General features: G+C 31.8%; 1 protein-coding gene across 3 annotated transcripts in view; it reads right to left on the bottom strand.

Annotated features, from left to right (window-relative positions):
* Positions 1-8,496: 8,496 nt before the first annotated feature.
* Positions 8,497-20,244, bottom strand: part of LOC148284270 (dystrophin-like) — a 404,658-nt gene continuing 392,910 nt past the window's right edge. For all 3 annotated transcript variants that reach the window (XM_088242412.1, XM_088242414.1, XM_088242413.1), the window contains one exon: positions 8,497-10,248. In XM_088242412.1, coding sequence (XP_088098538.1) covers positions 10,072-10,248 — 177 coding nt within the window. In that variant the 3' untranslated portion in view covers positions 8,497-10,071. The remainder of the gene's footprint in view (positions 10,249-20,244) is intronic.

Here is a 20,244-nt window from a genome sequence, read left to right as displayed (position 1 = left end):
TTTATTAACTACATATTAAATTAATAGACTGAGTTTTTCTACTGATATTTCGTGGTGGAACTGCATTTTTTAGCGCTTTTTTTAGAGCTTTTTTTTTGCACCACAACAGGCCAGGAGGCCCAATTACAGTGGTGAATTAAAGGTGAATTACATTTTTATTAAAATAATAAGAATACGTACATAGTTTTTCAGACTAGTCTGACGATTTCGGTCACGACGAAACTCGGTCACTGGTAAAAATTTATAAACAAAAGTGGAATAAAACTATAAACATTATATTGTAGAGGCAATTATTTATTTATGCTATGTTACGATTAAATTCCACACCTAAATCACTTTTATTGTATCCCTTTTAAAATAAGTTTTACTCGATTTACTTCATAACATTTCTAAGTAAAAAGCATAATAGTAGAATTTTGTAAGAAAATCTATAAGTAAAAAGTCCTCTAGGCGTTCTTGGTAAAAAATAAATAAATAATAAGTATTGGAATTTTATTTAAAAAAAACATCGGTAAGCCATACAAGATTACATTTACTAGTAAATATTTTTGCAGTTAGAGTGTGAAAAATGATTACATTTTTATTACAAATAAACACGCTAACTTCGGCACAAAAGATTCGACGCAAAAGCGCTTCGCTGCAACGCCAGCGTCGCGACGCGCTTCGCGCGGTATGATTAAAAACTTCGACGCTGCTCGCAATAGCCGCCGTACAGAATAGAGCCCAGACACGGAATTTGATCTGAAACTGAAACTAGCTGATACGAGCGTTTCACTGAACTGTTACTGAAATATGAGACCCGACGCGTTATTAAAATATGCTGAATAATAATTATCTAGGTAGTAAACAAGGAGAAGTCGAAATATCCGATGTGAACACAATATTGCTTATGAAAGCATATTGCTCCTATATGTATAGGAGAATAATGTTTAATGAAATGTGTTAACCAAAAGAACAATATTTTCGTTCATTAAGACAAATTAGATACATTCTAAGCATTACTGTTGGCGCTGATTAGTTTATTATAAAAGGACACAATTTGATATACTCGTATTGCCTCGTCATTCAAATGCTTAATTTATAAAATAAAATAGGGATTATTTATAGCTTTGATATTTAACTATGCTTATGATTCGGGTAAAAAATATTTATGATTTCCATTGTCAAATTTTTATTTGCCACTATTATTAATTATTTATATTTTCTTTGCACAAATATTTTGTATTTTGCTTTATTATTGTATTTTTATTTTGATAATTGAAGGCATTCGCCGTTGAATGAATAAATAAACATATTTTGAATCAATTTGGCAATCAATCAACCATGGCATAATCAAATTAATAATCGAGTGTTTGTAAACAAATACATATCGGATTAATCTGTAGCGAGTTAACCCTAGTAAAAAAAATCCAGTATTTGTCGCTGTTGCCTACAATTTTACTGACATAAACAACAACAAAAAAATCAATCGACGATTTGTTGATTTTTGTTGAATTTTAAAAGAATTAAAGTCATGCGGCCAAAAAACATATATGCCAAGACAAAAAACGGAATTATATATATTAAAAACGACGAAACTTTGCATCTCATATTAATTGATTAGGATGATCTTCTAAAGTCCCAATGAGAAAGATATTATACATTCTACACATAAACCCACCCGCATAAACACATACATTTAATCTAGAAAAAAGGAAAATGCGATAGACATTAATGTTTATATAAAATTATCAACTACCTTGATACATCTCTAATTAATAACATACTAACCCACGACAATGTTATCCGGTTATATTCAGGGTTGATCATTTCTCCTCCAATATAGGATATTATAACCCTTTATCTCGCGCGTGTAGACAGAAAAAAAAGTTGCAAAAGACACTGTGAGAAACATCGATATCATAGGAGACTCATCCAGCGTTTCAAGAGAAGGGTTTTCCAATTATTTTTGCCATAGATCAGGGTCTCCAAACTACGGCCCGCGGGGACCACCAATACGGCCAGCCAGTTTATTTCAATTACATTGTAAAATGTGTATGTAAGGAAATCATACAAAATAATAATCGTGTAAAAGGGAGTGTCGGCAAAATAATAGTTCACAATCCCTTTACTGGCACCTGACGAAAATAACTGATCATCCTACCCTTTAAAAAACAAAAAAATATGTCAGGATACGCTGCAGTTGGTGTGTATGCAGTGACGTATGCACCATAAGGTGCTTAAGGGAAGGAATGAATGAAATGCTAAATTACAGTTTATTTTCATTTATTTATTTCAATGCTCATACAAAAACTGCTTAAGAGTTCAGTGAATGTTTCCTTGATTTACAAGAGTTTTGTGTAGTTTATTTTGTTTTGCATTACTACGTTCTTCTTCCTTTCGAAGTGAGATTCGGGAAGTATAGCACTTTGCAACTAAATTATTTCTTCACTGTCAAACGAGGAACTAGGATTCAGTTAATGAAGTGACCATGTCAACGTTGAACATCTGACAACAAGCTATAGAAAGTGGCTTGGTGGGATTTTAGTGACTGTTATTTTTTTTAACAATTGATTAAAATGTTAGAAGACTAAAAATGCATGTTACTTTTTTTTTTTATTTGAAAATTTACTTATTAACCCTTACGGATTATTACATTCATTTCACAAAAATATTCAATACATTTTTTAAACTCTGTTCAAAATAATATTTTTTACACATTTTGAAGAGTATGTCTAAAATCTTTTTTTTAGTTTTGTCTGGTAGTTTATTTTATGATTTAAGTCCCTGGTTTATGAGTCTCAACTGTCTTTATCTTGATTTAGAAAGTTGAGAAAGTTTTTTTTTATATTCTCGTATTATATCCATGTTTAGTATATTTTTTTACAAGTTTCAGTTTTTCGTCTACAATTACATTAGTGGCTAATTAAGAGTTTAGTTATATTTAATTGCTTAGTTTATTTAAAAAGTTCTCTAGTTGGTGTTAGATAGGGAAGGTCATATACTAACTTTAATTAAGTAAATTTAAAAATAATAAAAAAAATGTGCATTTGATTTATCACAAATCGACAATACTGGAGCGAGAAGTACGATAGAAGTTTTTAAAGGTTCTATGTTTTGTTATTTCCACGGTTTAATTGTAAATAAATATTAAACATTAAAAAAAATTGTTAATATTATAGCTAAATTAAGACTTATTCTTTCTGGCTGCGATACGCTTCCACTTGGTATTCAATGATGCTCACGCTTACACACACCTGAACACTGACTCTTACACAAATACACACAAACAAACCTCTACACTTACCCTCATACAAATACACCCTTTTGTTGTACCACAATTTGATATGGATGATTTTTATTTAGAAACGTCACTGGTCGGTCTTTAAACCGTATATTATTATATCGTTGTCGACTGTTTGTTTCTGTAAAATAAATAAATAAATAGTGAATATGCGAAAAACAAGAATGACACTAGTTTTTAAAGACAGTTTCGGGAATGGGGTGGGCGCTTTCATTGCTCATTAAAAGGGTTATTAGTTCAATCAATTATAAAATAAACAATAAATATGAATAAAAAAACATTTTCTAATGATATTAAAAAGAATGATACATGAATAAAGTTTTGACAGTGTTTGCAAATAAGGCCGTTGTAACGTTAAACATACTTTTAAAAAGTTTCCGAATAATTCGATACATTATGAATAACTCACGAAGCAGAGCGAGAAAACTTTTGATACGTAACGTATTTACAGATACTGGAGGAAAACTTCTACAAATTTGAGCGTCAACATATAAAAAGCTTAACTTGAATATTTAACTTAACAAGCACGTCTTCTCAATAACAAAAATAAAAGATTTAAGCTGTGCAAGCCTTTTGGGCAGATATGGATACCAGAATAATATATAATAAGAATATAAGAATACATACACTCATAATGTAATTTGTAATACAAACAATATTAAAAAAACAGACGTATTCATTATACATGGTAAATTGGCAAACATATTCCACATTTATTTAGTCAACATAAATAATTAGAAAAATAACATTAATTAATTAAGTACACTTTACACTCAAATTATAAACAATATTTTTAAAAACACTCTTGTTAATACTTCAACACAATTGACTTCATTTAACGTTTTTGGAAGCTAATTCAATTTTTGTATAGGCATTCATTTAGGCGCTCTTTGAATTAATGATTATTTTGCCAATGGAATTGTGAGTTTACTATATTTCTGGGGTTGTGAAGGGGACTGTTTCCTGTTTAAAAAAATATTTAAGCCTTGATATCACAATAAGACAAAGTTCCATAATATAAAAACCTGTTAAAGTTAATAAATTGAACATAATAAAAATTGGCATACATGTTATCAGGTAACTAGTATTTACTATTTAACTAACACATTTTTTTTTTATAAAGCAGCCTGTTCCAAAGAGTTACCCCAAAAAATAGTAGCGAATTTCTTTTAATATGTTTAAACACTCGTTTTGGTAGAGTAAAATAATCTTAGTACATTAATGTGAACAAAAACTTCTAGCTTATCGCGTAAAATGTTTAACTCTATTATGGAAACGTTGCTATTTCTTCCCCTAGATAAGGGTAGGAATATTTGAATGTATAATTTAATCTTGAAACTAACTAAATTGATAATCTGACGATAAGTTTTAAAACGTAAAAACCAAATCAACTACTCTAAGGAAAAAGGCAACGAGTGTTTTAATAATTTTGTAAGAAGGGTACCATTATTCATAGATAGAATAATACATATTTATAAGATCTTTAGAATTGCTGTTTCAAAATAAATTGGAACCGAATCGACGTGAATGAAAAAAAAATTTAAAATGATCCGGTCGAAAGTTTTCGAAAATCCATCATAAAACCCATAACTCGAAAACTACGTGAAATTGCGGAACATACATGGGGTGATTCAGTATACCTCTCAATATGAAGCACCTACATTTTACCTTCGGACGTCACTTCTTTGGCCACACGTATATTAATGATTAAATACGTATATTCGTATATGAAGAGAAAAAATGGAGATAAATTTTCATACCGTGATTAAGGAAATTTAAAGGTAAAAAGTGAGTTTTAACACGGTGTTTCCAAAAAAGAGATTTGATTTACCGATAGCGGAGAAAAACTGTTCTTTTTTTAGGATGTTATGATTGATATATTTTACTTTTTTTTATTGCCTAATAATCCGTCAAACAAAACACACTTCCTAGAAAAAAAGGCACTGTGGCCAGCTTATAATGTAACCACAGGAGGAAGAAAAATCTAATTAAAATTAAAAAAGACACCCAGCAATCACATAACAGTATTCCACGTGACCTAAAGGCTGCTGCAAACTGTCGGGGCAGAACCTACCGGAAGTAGGTTTTGCGCAGCAAAGCTGAATCGACGGACGTTTCCGGTCCTAACGATGCCGGTGATAGAGCTTTGAAGCGGAAGTAGTATGATTTTTCGATGGCCATTCGTGATTCGAATTGAATCGAATTCGAGAAAAGTATTTGGGTAAAGAATTTTAAATTTTGTAGGTATGAATGAATGCATGTGTGTAAGTATGTAGACACTAACATCTAGTTGGGACTTAAAAGTATAACTGATGAGATATAAATCTTGGAGACGCCTTTTTCATATTCGTTATTAATTTAAAAACATGTTTGTTTGGTCCGAATCAATTCAGTAATTTATTTTGCATGTCGTTTATTTTTTAAAATTTCTAAATCTGAAGTTTCTTAGTCAGTACTCAATTTCATTGAATTTTTTTATAAACACCAGCTTCTTAAGCAGTTTTTTGGGGAAAAGATACTGTATTTAAGGTAGTTAAATTAATTTATTTAAATGTTTTTTCTTTCAAATAAATAAAAAAAAGACCGAAATGGCAACTAATAATATACATCTTCAATAAATAATTTAGACTTTTTTTTTCATAGAGTCTTTATTCAATAAAATATATACATTATTACAATATTAATATATTATAAACAAAAAAAAGTATAAAGATATATTTTGTCTCGATAAACTATTCAATAATAGTTTGTCATCGGGTGCTCAGACATAAGTTTTAATTAACAATCAAATAAGAAGAGTACAGACATAATACTGTATTCGTATAAAATAATAATCATAAAAAATGGTTTAAAGATTTTTTTATTTTTTTTAAAGTAAGAAAATAGAGAAAAATAATGCAATTAAAATTAAAGAATAGCAATTTACTTGAATATTTTTTATCCATAAGAAAAAAAATAAACACATATATATATAGTGTGTGCTCATAAATGTAATCAAAACAAGATAAATCAATACAAATATTTTCGATTTTTTTTATCCAAAAAGAAATAACATTTGCTAAAAAAACTTACAAGTTAGTACATGAATACATCACCAGGTTTACTAGTATGAAAGGACTAGCTGTTCCTCGATATTTCAATAAATATGGCAAAAGGACACTACAATACAGTATACCTAAAATATTTGACATGTTACCAAAAAAGATTAAAAATACTGAGTTAGACGAGTGAGACGTATGCTCAAATTATGGTTAACCAAAAAAAGATTTTTGTATTAGTGATAGTTTTTAGTTTTTGATAGTGTAATAGGTGCTATATAAAAAGAATTTTTTGCTTCAAATACATAAAGATAAAATAAATAGTAGTAATTCTAGGTCACAGAACGTAATTACGCGACCTAGAATAGGTGGTAATATCTTAATTCCTAAATTAAAAACAACTACTGCACAACATCATTATACTTACAGAGAAATATTTTTCTCAGCGGGACTCTAATTTAAGACAATTATGTTAATATTTTTGAAAAATACAAAAAAATATATATATAAATATATTTCTTGGATTTTTTCCTTGCAACTAGCGGTAGTTGAACCCGCGCCGCCAGATACACAGTTGGCAACTGCGCCTGTCACTTTTTTAATAACATTTTTCAAATGTAAAAATTTCAGTTTTCGAATTCGGTAACAGTTATTGATTTCCAGTTTACACCCAATATTGGTCGACAAAATTCAATAATTACATTTTATGGAATTCAATAACTTCGATATGAGTTCCAATTTAACGCCCTAATGGGTTAAATAGCGCTTTTAACGGGGCGTTAACTTAAATTACAACAATCCTTATAGCATATTTCTAAACCGCGGACCTATTAAAACCCAGTTACATGAAATAAATATGAATTTTAATTGGATTGCTTACATTTACAAAAAACATCAATATAAATAGTAAGGAAATCACGTAATTCCTTTTTTAAAATATTTATCCCAGTGGATGAAGAGTACCTGTCTGTGCGTGAAACATAAATAGAACCCTGGATAAAGATGAAGTGCAGCCCTACGGGGAATTGGATACAAAAAATGTTTTCTTTCGCGCGGTTAAAATTAGAGCAAGCAAACTATAAGGCAAGGTTTCTTAAATATGTACGAAAAAACTATTGAAAAATATTTTAATAAAAAAGAACTACTTTGAACCACTTCAACGGGCCAATCCGCAGAACTGACCGAGAAGACGCTGAAGAGAACTTGAGACGTCACACGCGTATTAATTTCAAAAATACAAAATTTTACAAAATTGTAGCGTTAATAATACGAAACAATTTTTTTTCAAAAATATCGACTTATTTAAATAGTCTATTAATGAATATATATATTTTTAAAACCAATAAACTTCCACATTGTTTTTGACTCGATGGCAACTCTCATGTAAAAATCCGGAAAAGCAGATCAAGTGGAGAAAAGTCCGCCTCGCAGTGTAGTGGTTGGCGCATTCGCCTACGCTTGAGGTTCTTGGGTTTGATTCCTGACAGACCCTCCAACGTGATTTATTTGTTTAAAATGATGTTCCAGAATCGAATATTTCATTTTCATACCTTCCTGTAGCAGATGATCGAGATGCGCTACATAAACTTTATCAATACGGTGTGATATGTACAATTAAATGCGGGTTTGATGATGATATTTTTTACACATTCACATTTTAAATGTATGCAAGAAACGAAAAGACTGTAAAGTCATGACATAACAGAATTGAAAATGTATCTGAGCCTACTATCTGTGATGCAAAAAATACAAATAACAGAGTAATTATTATTTGTTAATAATGGCAACTACCTGAAATGGCACCTGAGATCATTTGCATGGTAGAAAAATGAACTAACCACAATGCTACGAAACGGACAAGTACATAAAAGCAAAAAAAATATATACGTTAATAAATTTAATACATGTAAATATATTTATTTAAGCTATACATTTTCGGAATTCATTTCTAATATGAGTAATTAAGAAAGATATTTCTAAATTTAACATGACCATTTATGGTTAAAACATTTATTTATTCGCAGACTTTTCGCTAATTCGAAAGCTAAAACGAATGTTACTTAAAACGAGACGAATATTTAAATTATGTAAAATCTCTCAGATCCTTCCTAATAGCTCCGTTAGTTCGCGAGCTTTGAACAGGAGGTTCTACGTAACGAACTCATTTCCGGTTCCTTTTTCCTTTTCTGGGCGGAAGATAAAGCATCCTTGATGCTTACGGTCACTGATTAGTGGCAGTCATTAAGGAAGCCTCCAATAGCCTTTTTAAATGCCGTCCACTAAGGGCTATACATTTACAGAAGGTAAATTTTCTCCTGGATAAAATGAGATTTTTTTACAAAACGTTCCTTAGAGATTAATCGAAAAAAATAAAAGGAATTCATTACTCGTTTGTACTGTAAACGAAAGCGTCTTTATTTAAATATTATAAATCATATATTTATTACTATTCCCTGCCAAAGTCGCACGCACAGATTTTTTAACCATTTTCAAAAATTTGCGTACTGCATTTTTACAAACTACAACAGGGACGGAGAACACTTTAGAGAAGTTAATATCGAAGTCTAGGCATTTACGGGGCTTATGACCTGTCATGCTCACCATCCCTGTTGTAAATTGTTAATCTTAATTACTCCCTAGGAGGTGATATCCGGTCTTTTGTCTAAAAACGTTTGGACCAACTATAAATGTTGTATTGCAGTTTATATATAAACTGTTATTCCTTCCAGACAATTTTCATCACACGTCTTACAAGTTTTATGCATCACTATATTATTGGCTTCTAGTCGATTTTAAAATTACCAGAGCCACATTTTATACTCAAATAAATGCTTTATGTTGTGCTGTCATTCTAAACTGTTTTTAGTTAAAAACATAATAAACAAAGGAAACAATATAAACTGTTTGTATGTTAACATCAAGTTAGCCAGCTGAACACGGAATTTACGCGTCAAATTTTTCTTTTGCGACGACTCTAATTTAGGCGAATACCTTCTTTTGCTAATTATACCCTTTTTGTCGATGAAGTTTACCGAGAAAAGACGTTGAATTTTAAAATGGTTAAACATTCATTCGGCATTTTTTTCACGCAACTCTTGTATAATGCCAGTACTCGCACCAAACTTCTAAGTTTTGAGAGTAAGTGCTTAAGAAGAATATTAGGTATAAGGTGGTTCGATTTTATAACTAACATTGAAGTCCGAGAACGGACGCAGCAGCCTCCTATAACGAGCGTCTTGAGGATGCGGCGGTGGACCTGGCTTGGACATGTGCTGCGCATGCCTCAGGAGAACCTAAGCCCAAGTTGCCTCTTCTTTAAACCTGCGGGCTTACGCCGTCCTGGAAGGCCGTCAATGACGATCTTTAGACTTTATTCAGCGGAATTAAGGGGCGCTGGTTTGACTTGGAAAGAGGCAAAAATGCTGGCTGGCGATAGGGTCTCCTGGAGGCAACTGGTGATGTCCACATGCTCCACTTAGGAGCGGATGTGGAAAAGAAGAAGAAGAAACATTCATTTTCTTCATGAGCAACAGGTTTTTGGAAAATAAACGCAGGACAATATTTTTGAACCAAAAATTTTGTTAACACCGGTCACATTGTTTGATGTTATTCTAATTTTAAAAAAATTGAAAAATAGGGCATAGACGACGCTAAGCTTTCTTAAAATTGTAACGCCTATATTTTATTTTTTAACCATAAAACAGGTAATTTTTACGCATAATAATGTATTATAATCCGGAAAGGGTATAATTAAAGGCATTGAATCATAAAGGTACCCACAGTGTTATGGTTGGTAATATTGAAAATAAGTTTAAACTTACCCTTTCCATGCAGTTGCTGTCTATTATCAGCTCCCTTTAAACTTTCAGCAGTGTGAACTAACTCGTCTAGTTGCGGTTTCTTCTGTTCCAACTCGCGCAGAACAATCTAAAAGAAAGAAAAAATATTATTAACATTTTGGAATTCCTTGGTTGTTTTTCAGTATATTACCACCTTGCACGCACCTTGCAATGCGTTGTACAAGAAAATGCAGCATATTACAACCACCGGTTTTCTTGGTCTGTCGGTAAAGAGATCAGGCTTACGCATCACAGCCAACTAACTAGTCAAGAATACTTGTCTAGAATTATGGTTCTCTTTTATAAACAGAACTGTAATCTGAAACTGGCTGGACACAGATAGAGGCTTAAGAATATACCCATTTTTTTCTTTTTTTTATTCATTTAACTTTTTGTACATAATTTTATTTGCACATTGGCGGGCTTATTGCCAAATGGCAATTTCTTCCGACCAACAAATAAAACAAAAGTTTTATTTTTATAATTCAAGTTACAGAACATATTCAATAAAAAATAAAGATTAAAAAGCTAAAGATATATAAAAATAGAAATAAACGTATTTGTTTGTAAATTACCTTATATCAAAAATATTACGGAAAAAAAGAGGAAAAAGGAAAGGCGGAGAGATTAAGGAAGAGAAAGGAGATGTTTCTTCAGACGTGATTTAAACAGATATAATGTAGTAACATCTTTGATGGTGGATGGGAGATGATTCCACAGTCGAGCCGTGTGGACACTATACGCGTTAGAGAAGAAAGAGGAATTGTGGATGGGTATTAAGAGAGTGTCTTGAGAATTAAAACGAAGAGGTAAACCATGAACTGATAAGCGATAATTTTTTTCACGCAGGTAAATAGGAGCGTTAGGACTATGAAGTACATTGAACAGAAGCGAGAGGAAGTGATAGTCTCTCCGCTGTCTAATTTTGAGCTATTTCAGTTGCCTACGATAATCAGAAATGTACACATTAGGGCTGCGCGACACTTCAACAGCACGGCGCTTCACTTCAGTAAAAACGACAAACCGCACTACGGCGGCGCGGTGCGGCACTGTGCGACGCTTCGCGGCAACACAAAATATTATTTACAGTGTTTTGTATGAAACCAATTGTACTAGAGCTGTGTGGCAGAGTTGCCTCCGGAAGAATATGTTGCCGCGGACGTCAGTGCGGTATAGTGCGCTACACTTCACAACGCGGCAATCCGCATTCGACGTTTAATATCTATTCTCTTCTAAACGTTTTATCCAGTTTTTTTTTTGGCGTTATCCTATACCGTCAACAATAATTCATATGACATTCTTTCGAAATCTTGAAGTAGGCAAGTATGAAATTGATTAAGATTGGTTTTTTTTTTGTGTCTAGGAGGATGAAGATTACAGTTATGTGTCTGAAATAGAACCAGAACCCGTTATTTATTTATTTGTTTGTTCATATGTATTAAATGCAACAATGTTTGAGTTTGTCCAAATGCTTGCAGACTGGCTGGATTTCCTCCCTAGGGAGTTATTTATATTTAAATTAATGCCTAGACTTCCATATTTCCTTCTCAAAAATGTTTGTCCTCTCTGTTGCAATAAATTTTAATATGTATTTAATAATTTTGTTTGTAACTTAAAAAGGTTATTTAAATTTGTATTATACTACAAAACAAATACAATTAACTTAAATTAGTATTAAACCACTTACATACTTTTTGTGTCTACCGGTTTTGAAACGTACCCATCTCCCCAATGAATAACAAAATATATTTTTAATATGGCCCACTTTTTTATTTGAAAATTAATCGATTATGTAACGTTCAACCTCTTAGCCCCTTCCCACTACTAACCCTCCTCCCCACACATTCTGCGACATATTACTTTACACATTAATTATAGTAATTAATAAATTAATTATAGTGCATGTTTGGACATGGTGGTGTTAGCAACCCTTTTTACTCTGCATATATTGTTTGTATTTTTTCGCAAATACTATGTATACTACGGTGATGGAAAATGTGAAAGTGTATTTCAGTATTTGCATGTTGGTGTAGTGAGTGTCCTGACAAAGACACGAGTACGTCTCGAAACCGGTAGACATAAAAAGTCAGTAAGTGGTAAAATACTCATATTTACTAATATTAAATTGATTTTAAAAAATGATGGGAAAATCAAAACATTCTTTAAAAATAAATGAGAAACGTTTCACCAGTATCTATATTCAATAATATTTTGTGTGGGTCCAAATCGCTGTAGACGAACTTTTGAAAGATTATCAAGATTGGTATATTTATTAATATTATAAATGCAAAAGTGTTTTTGCCTATTTGTTTGTGCTTTTTTCACATCGCAACGGAGGAACCGATAGACTTGATTTTTAAAATAGGGATAGCCTGAGAGTTGACAAATATCACAAGCAACTTTTCATCCCGAAAAAATCACACGCTCGGGAAAATTGTTAGTGGGAAAATGAATTCTTGGTAGAAAATCAATTAATATGAAGACAAAATAACAATGTCCCGTCGCTATAGACTAACCGATCACTGGAGAATCGGCAATCGATCAGGCTACTTTTTATCCCGATAAAACATATCATTCCAACTGAAAAATTATTATTGTAAAGCGACAACACAAATAAATTAACCAAATTCTCCCTAATACCACGCGAGCCATAAAACAATATAATAATATGTTTTATTCTTCATTTATTATTAAACTATGTACTCACCTTTTATAAATTAAAAAAAACAATGTAATGTAACCCAAGCTTCGGCTTTGCGGGAACAAAAATAAAATTATGTATGTTACTTATTTGTTAAAATTAATAAAACATTTTTTTAAAAAAAGAAGAAAAAAGCTAAGCTTTAAAGGCGAACAAATACATAATTTATTTGACAAAAATACTTCTTAGTCTTGTGAGAATTCTGATGAAAACGAAAATCGGCAACATTTTTAAAACAGGCACAAATTGGATGGCGAAAAATAAAAGGATTTCGTAAGTTTTTTTTACATCCTTGTAAGGGCGAATCATTAATCAGAAAAAGGGTCATGAGCCAGGACTTTAAATAAAACAAAAAAAGGACAGATAAACCTTACTTGGCATGTCAAGTTTAGGACACGGTAAACTAGAAAACGTTACAGATTGTTATTTCTACCAAGTGTAACATATTCTTACTAAGATGGCTCAATAAACCTTGTAGTCATTATGTAGAGACATAAAAGTGTGTTTTCATGCTAAAGGTTTGGGAGTATTGAAACTTTAAGAGGTCGTAAATCTTGGTAATATAACATCCAAGTAATTTTTTTTAGAAATATAATTTTCAGACATTTTACTTACTAAACATTTTTTCTAAATCCCACAGAAATGGAATTGTTTGTATGAAAATAGAATTAGAAGGCTTGTTTTCAAGATGGCGGTGCGAGCGTCGCGGCGCGGGGGTCGCTCGACGTCACGATTCTACAATATTGCAAAAATTAAACGTTTTAGACGTTTCGACGCAAAAGTATGTAATGACTGCCCTGTCATAGGATGCACATTATTTTTTATGTGTTTTCAACGTATGAAAACCCATTATATGACGTTTATCAAATCTTTTTATCGTACAAAACGGTTTATTTGAAAACAACAAACAATAATTATGAATAACAAAAATAGAACCTTTGAGTTAGTATAATAATAATAATGTTTCGATAATTTATATAGCGCCATTTTTGTGAAAATCACCTCAAGGGCGCTGTACAATTAATACATATCCCAACACGTCTTGCAGCTACAGAGCGCATGGACGGTTGGGATTCTAGTTCCTCGTCTCCAATTATGATATATTACAATTATGATATATATGAGCTAGATAACAGAACGTCTTGCAGCTACAGAGCGCATGGACAATAAGAAATCTAGCCCCTATTTACATTTTTTTTTTAATATTTGAAAATGAAGTTTAGAGTTTAAGTGATATTTTAAAAACTAAAAAAAAGCAAATGTATAAAATAATATAATAAAATAAAATAATATAACATCCGCAACATAAGGCACGGGACCTCAACCGAATTCGAACAAATCATTTTAAATTACTAATATATGTTAAAAAATATTTTTACATTATAAATTTAAGATGTTTCTATTCACTCATATCAAACACATGAACCCACCCTCACACCCAAAACCACACTCCACTCACTTACCCACGCATCTTGACACACAAAAACTCCCACACACGCACTACTACATGTATTAATATCTAAGTGAACTGGATTTTTACAATTGTATTTATGTGAAAAACTGATTTGACTTTATTAAATGTTTTTTTTATAATGTTGTTTACACTTTTTTTATTGCTCTTGTTTTTCTGAATAAACAAAAAAATAAAATATAAAAGGGTTTTTATCAACAAAACAAAATGGTAAAATGTATTCCTCGGCACGGGATTTCTCAGTGAGGAATACATTATAACCAAATCATGAATATTGTTATCAATAAAATAGTTAAAAAAACAACCTTCTTTGTATCCTGTTTTTCTGTCCTGGGTAGTATTCTGGATCTTCTCTACCCCCTAGACAGTGATTTATTTGAAGATTTGTATGTTTTTAATGCGACAACACATCGCTTCATATAATGGCCACACTGATGATTAAACGTCAAATTAAGTATAAAGCTGCTTCAAAAACGGAAATAAAACTAATACGGTTTGGTTTATTACACTTCATTTAATGTTTTGGGAAATGTTCTAAATGAAAATCATCATGTTTGATTTCACGAGTTCATATTTTTGACGTTTAATCATCAGCCTGGCTATATATGAAGCAAAAATTAGCCGCATAGAAAAAATAAATATCCCAAAATTAACCGCTCTGTAGGGGATAGAGAGGATTCATAATTGCACCCTAGGGCACTCTGTTTCCATCCATATCCCGCAAGTTAGAGGGCATACACCTGTCATTGGTTGGTAGGTAACTGTAAGCGAAATAATTTAGCCAAATGAATCTCATCCACATCAACAAAGACTTCAGCTCTTTTACTTTACAAAAAACAGATGGAAGCGTTAAGGACATGTGGATTTTTAACATGTTTGAACATAGACTAAATGAAAAATATTTAACAATGTTTTGAGTATGTCCAAATGCTTGCAGACTGGCTGGATTTTCTCCCTACGGGGTTGTTCATATTAAAATTGGTTACAACAGAGAGAGAAAACATTTTTGCGAAGGGAATATAGGAGTCGAGGCATTTACAAGGCCATTTTACACACCGAGTAACATTCACCATTCTGCCAACGTTTGAACATCCACATTTCCTCAACTCTTCCATCTGTTGACTTTTGTGAAGTAAAATATCTAAAACCTTTATCATGTGCGTGAGATTCATCCGGCTGAACAATTCACCTACTAATACTTCTTCTTTTACCGGGTAGTAATTTCTACAATTTTTTGTTTTTAAAAGAAATATTTGCGTTCTTATGATTTACCCAAATATTTCACTTTGACGGCCATTTTCAACGAGTTGTAAACTCACTATTAGAAAATGGGAATCAAGTTGGAGTAGAGTGGGATTCGAACCACGGACCTTCGGTCCGTGAGTCCGAGACACTAGCCACAGAACCACAACCCGATTTTTTTAGAATGTTCTGAGTATGTCCAAATGCTTGCAGACTGGCTAGATTTTCATATTTAAATTTGTTGCAACGGAGAGGGAAAACCCATTCTACTTAAACTAGCCAGTGGCAGGTCGAAAGCCCTGTAAATGCCTAGAATTACATAATTCATTCTAGAAAATGTTTTCGCTCTCTATTGCGATAAATTTCTAAAATGCATAATTTCAAAGGGAAACATTTTAACAAATAAGTCTTAATTTGAATAATTCCCTAGTGCAAGAGTTCTTCCATTAATTGTGCTGTATAATGGTAGGAGAACTGCACTGAACTTCGTATGCTGGTGAAGAGAATTTTTCTCCAATTAAATGCCTTCCTAATGAGTCGTAACTTACATAAAACTATGAAAATAAAAAAGTAACTTCGTTAGCGCAAATGGGAATGGGAATACTGTTTTACTTTTACAAACATAAATAAAATATTTACTTAAAATCTACTAAGTGAATATTTTCCTACATAATATTTTATTTTCTCTATATTTTGAGTTTGTCCAAATTTTTGTTAACAAGGACTGATTTTGACCTTAGGAATTTATAATAACAAATTACAACAGAGATGGGAAACGGTTGCCATCAGTCGAAAAAATATAAGAAATTTGGATGTTCATACAAAGGCCGAATGGTGAATGTTTCGCAGTGAGAAAACGGCCACTTATATCAGCCGATGACAGTTCATAAGCCCTGTAAATACCCAGACATTCATATTTTCTACTCAAAAATGTTTTCATGACTAGATTTCTTACCGTCCATGCGCTCTGTAACTACAAGACCTGCTCTAATCTAGCTCCTATCTATTATAAATATTAATTGATCGTAATTGGAAACGAGGAACTAGAACCCCAACCGTCCATGCGCTCTGTAGCTGCAAGACGTGCTGGGATATTTATTTATTGTACAGCGACCTTGAGGTGATTTTCACGAAAATGGCGCTATATAATTTATCCAACTATATATTTAAGTAATTGTAACTTCGTTGATGTGAATATCCACAAAACTCGATACGATTCTAGAATTTTACGATTCGTTATTTTGCGAAACAAAAAACGCGGGATAAGAAAATAAATATTAGGATAGAAGAAAATTTAATAGAAAGGAAGTTTCCTTATTCAGCTCTTACATTCATAGCCTCCGGGAGTATATTTGTCCCATTGTCACAAAACAGACACAGATGTTGAAACAAACCCTTGGGCCAAGGGTTGAAAAATCTTGGGCGAATTCCTCGCCGTGCGATATAATACGGAATGTCCCGCACTTTTTTTGTATTTTGGGGACATTGAAATGATATAAAAATATTTTTGGAAATCGTAACATTTGCAGACGAAAAACCTTTTGAAGACCGTGAGTGAGAAAAAATACTGATAAAATATTAAGGGAATATCGTTGTAATAGTGGTAAAAAACCAAGACATAAATATTATATATTTTTAATAAAAGTGACTTAAGTTGTACGTAGTCGTAGTACCGACATAATATATTTGACAAGGCTAAAAAAACATAATTAAAAACCAGTAATAAATACTATTTACTAAATTTACAACAAATCAAAAAAAAAAACGTTGTAAAAGGGTATGTTGTGTAAAAGATATTAGGTGTTTTCCACTAAGGTTTTCTGCGAATAATATGGATCTATTTTTCTGTACATATTGGCAGTTTAGCAGCTATCTGCTTTCTATGCATTGATTAAGTAACGAATATTTATAAATTCTGTTGCCCGTTTAAAAAACGTTTACAAAGTTAAATCTTTAAATGATTTATTTATTTAGAGAAAACAATAGCCATTTGAACAACAAAATACAATTTTTACAAATAAACCAATAAATAAAAGGCCATTTTAAGGTTTCTGTATACTACTCAATACTATTTCAAAAACAAAACAAAAAAGCATGTTTGTGTAAGGCCACTCCGTGTCATTCCAGTCTTTTGTCTACGAACATTTGGACAAACTCAAATATTGTGGTAAAAAATAAAAGTAATAATGTAATTAAAATATAACGTAAGATAATTAAAACCTGAATAATCACAAAATTAGTGCTTCAAATATAAACTTTATAAAACCTTTTTAGTTTGGTTATGGAATAAATAAATCATTTAATACACAATACACGATATAAAAACACCAAATTTATAAATAATTTTTGAAAAAAACAATTCTTGTAAAAATCGGCGAAAACTTTCAATTATCGAGAAATTTTAAGGCTTAAATTATGATAGGAATAAGGAAATATAAGACTTAAAATAAAAATAAACTTTTGTTACTAATTAGTATCATAAAAAATATTTATAAATTTGTAATTTTGAATTCCCGCGAAAACGGGCATTCCATTGGCCACGACCCTCATACGTCACGATTCATGTTTATTTGTTCCTGACCATTCAAATTTGTTTAGACCATTGTTACAACTATCTTGGCCAAACATGTCGCGTTTTTCTAGAAGTATTTAAATAAAAATATTTTTTAACTGTAGTATACATATAAAATCATTTCTCTACAGTATCCATATTGATTTTGAAAATACGAGTAATTATTCTAAATCCATTTCGTATATTTTTATCGGTAATCGTAGAATGTGATATGTCGCTATTATAAATGAAGTAATTTCAATAAATAATGACATTTTATTAATGCGGTTTACAAAAATTATAGTTTCAGATGACATTTTATTATTGTAAAAAAATTCGGTTACACTTTATTTAAAATATTTTAAAATGCATACGTAATTTTAATTGAATAGCGTAGTATAACAAAGTACAAATATTCAATTAATAAATGCGTTTGTAGTGTCTAGGATCGATTATTGTAATGGTATCTATGCAGGTCAACCAATGAACAAAATGACTCGCCTACAATCTGTATTGAATGCCGCAGCGAGACTTTTGACTTTTTCGGAATCTCTAAGTTCAGTCATATCACTCCACTACTTCGGGAACTACACTGGCTACGTTTTCCACAGAGGGTCAAATACAAACTCTGTTGGCTTATGTATAAGTCACTGCACAACTCTGCTCCGGAATATCTAAGGGAACTCCGCATTCCCGATGAACTAGCTAACAGGCGTCTCACGCTTAGATCAACTACGTCTACGGCGAGAGGAAAAGTTATTATACCTCTACGCAAACAGCGCACTAAATTTAGTGAACGCGCATTTGCGGTCGCATGGCATGGAATGCTCTCCCAGCAGAGGTGCGAGGCTGTGAAAGTGAAGTGATGTTTCGGAAAAAACTTAAAACCCACTTGTTATCTAAATCATTTGTATAAATCCGTAGCATTTTGTGGCCTCTGTGGTATAGTGGTCAAGACGCTTGACTCACGCACGTCCGGGTTCGATTCCCGGTGAGAACAAATAAATTAAAAATGTAATTTTTCTCAAGCCTGGTTGTTCTGTAAGGTAATGTTTCACCACTGTAATTGGGCCTCCTTGCCTGTTGTGGTGCCAAAAACAAAAAGAAAAAAAAATAAATTGCTTAAGTTAAATTACGAATTTAAAAGCTTCAATTAAATTTATTTAACAATAGAATCACTATGTAAAGCGCCCTTGAGGTATTTTATTACGAAAATGGCGCTATATAAGTTATCCACAATAATAATAATAATAACTTTTATTAATATTCAAAGCATTAACTTTGTAGTCAAACATTTTACTAAATACTAAACATTTGTATGTAACAACTTACCGAATATTCTGTGTTTACCGATTTCGAGACGTACCCGTCTCTTCGTCAGAACAACAATTAAACTAACACGTTGGTTAGCTATGCTTGTAAGTAGACCAGGATAACCAAGTCATATAGGGCAAATAAGAACTGTCCCAACCCGTCCACCAACCATTATTTAAGAGCTTATACAGAGCAACCCTTTCACGGCAGTTAAAATATTGCGGTGTGTCTACCTTAACACCAATTTTTCGCGTCCACTCAACCAGAAATAGACTCTAGAAACTTAGGCATAGTAGAACGCGCTAATCACAAAAATACAAGGCGTAATAATGTCGACTCTGGTTACTTATGGTTTTATTTCACACGGGTAGTTTTTTTTATTCGTCCAAAAAGAAAAATATAAAACCGACTTATAATTACTAACAAGTTCTCCAGAATTACAAATAAAATATTTTGTTTTATATTGTTCGTTTTATAATACTTTATTTCTACTGCTTTAACGTGAAATCAAGAACCGTAAAATTGACTTCATGATACTTCTTTCAATTCGTTTCTTCTGCAAAGAACTCTCTCACTCCCGTCTTTCTCAAAGGCAAACTTATCTGTGTTATAAGAAACTCTGCAGTGTCGATTCTAGTTATATGCTACGCTTAATACATCCATTCGTATATTTATTTATTTATTTTGTTCATTAACGCCCAAAAGGCATTTACAAAAAAATAAAAATGAAATACATGCTAACATACTAAATAATAAACATAGAATATACAGAAAAAAATTGTGAAATTAGTTAAAAAGGATATGA

Source organism: Micrasema longulum, unplaced genomic scaffold (genome assembly GCF_059751315.1).
Source record: "Micrasema longulum isolate JH-2025_06_02 unplaced genomic scaffold, ASM5975131v1 h1tg000136l, whole genome shotgun sequence".
Taxonomy (NCBI): domain Eukaryota; kingdom Metazoa; phylum Arthropoda; class Insecta; order Trichoptera; family Brachycentridae; genus Micrasema; species Micrasema longulum.
Note: the sequence above shows the minus strand (reverse complement) of the source record. Positions and strands in the feature narration are given on the sequence as shown.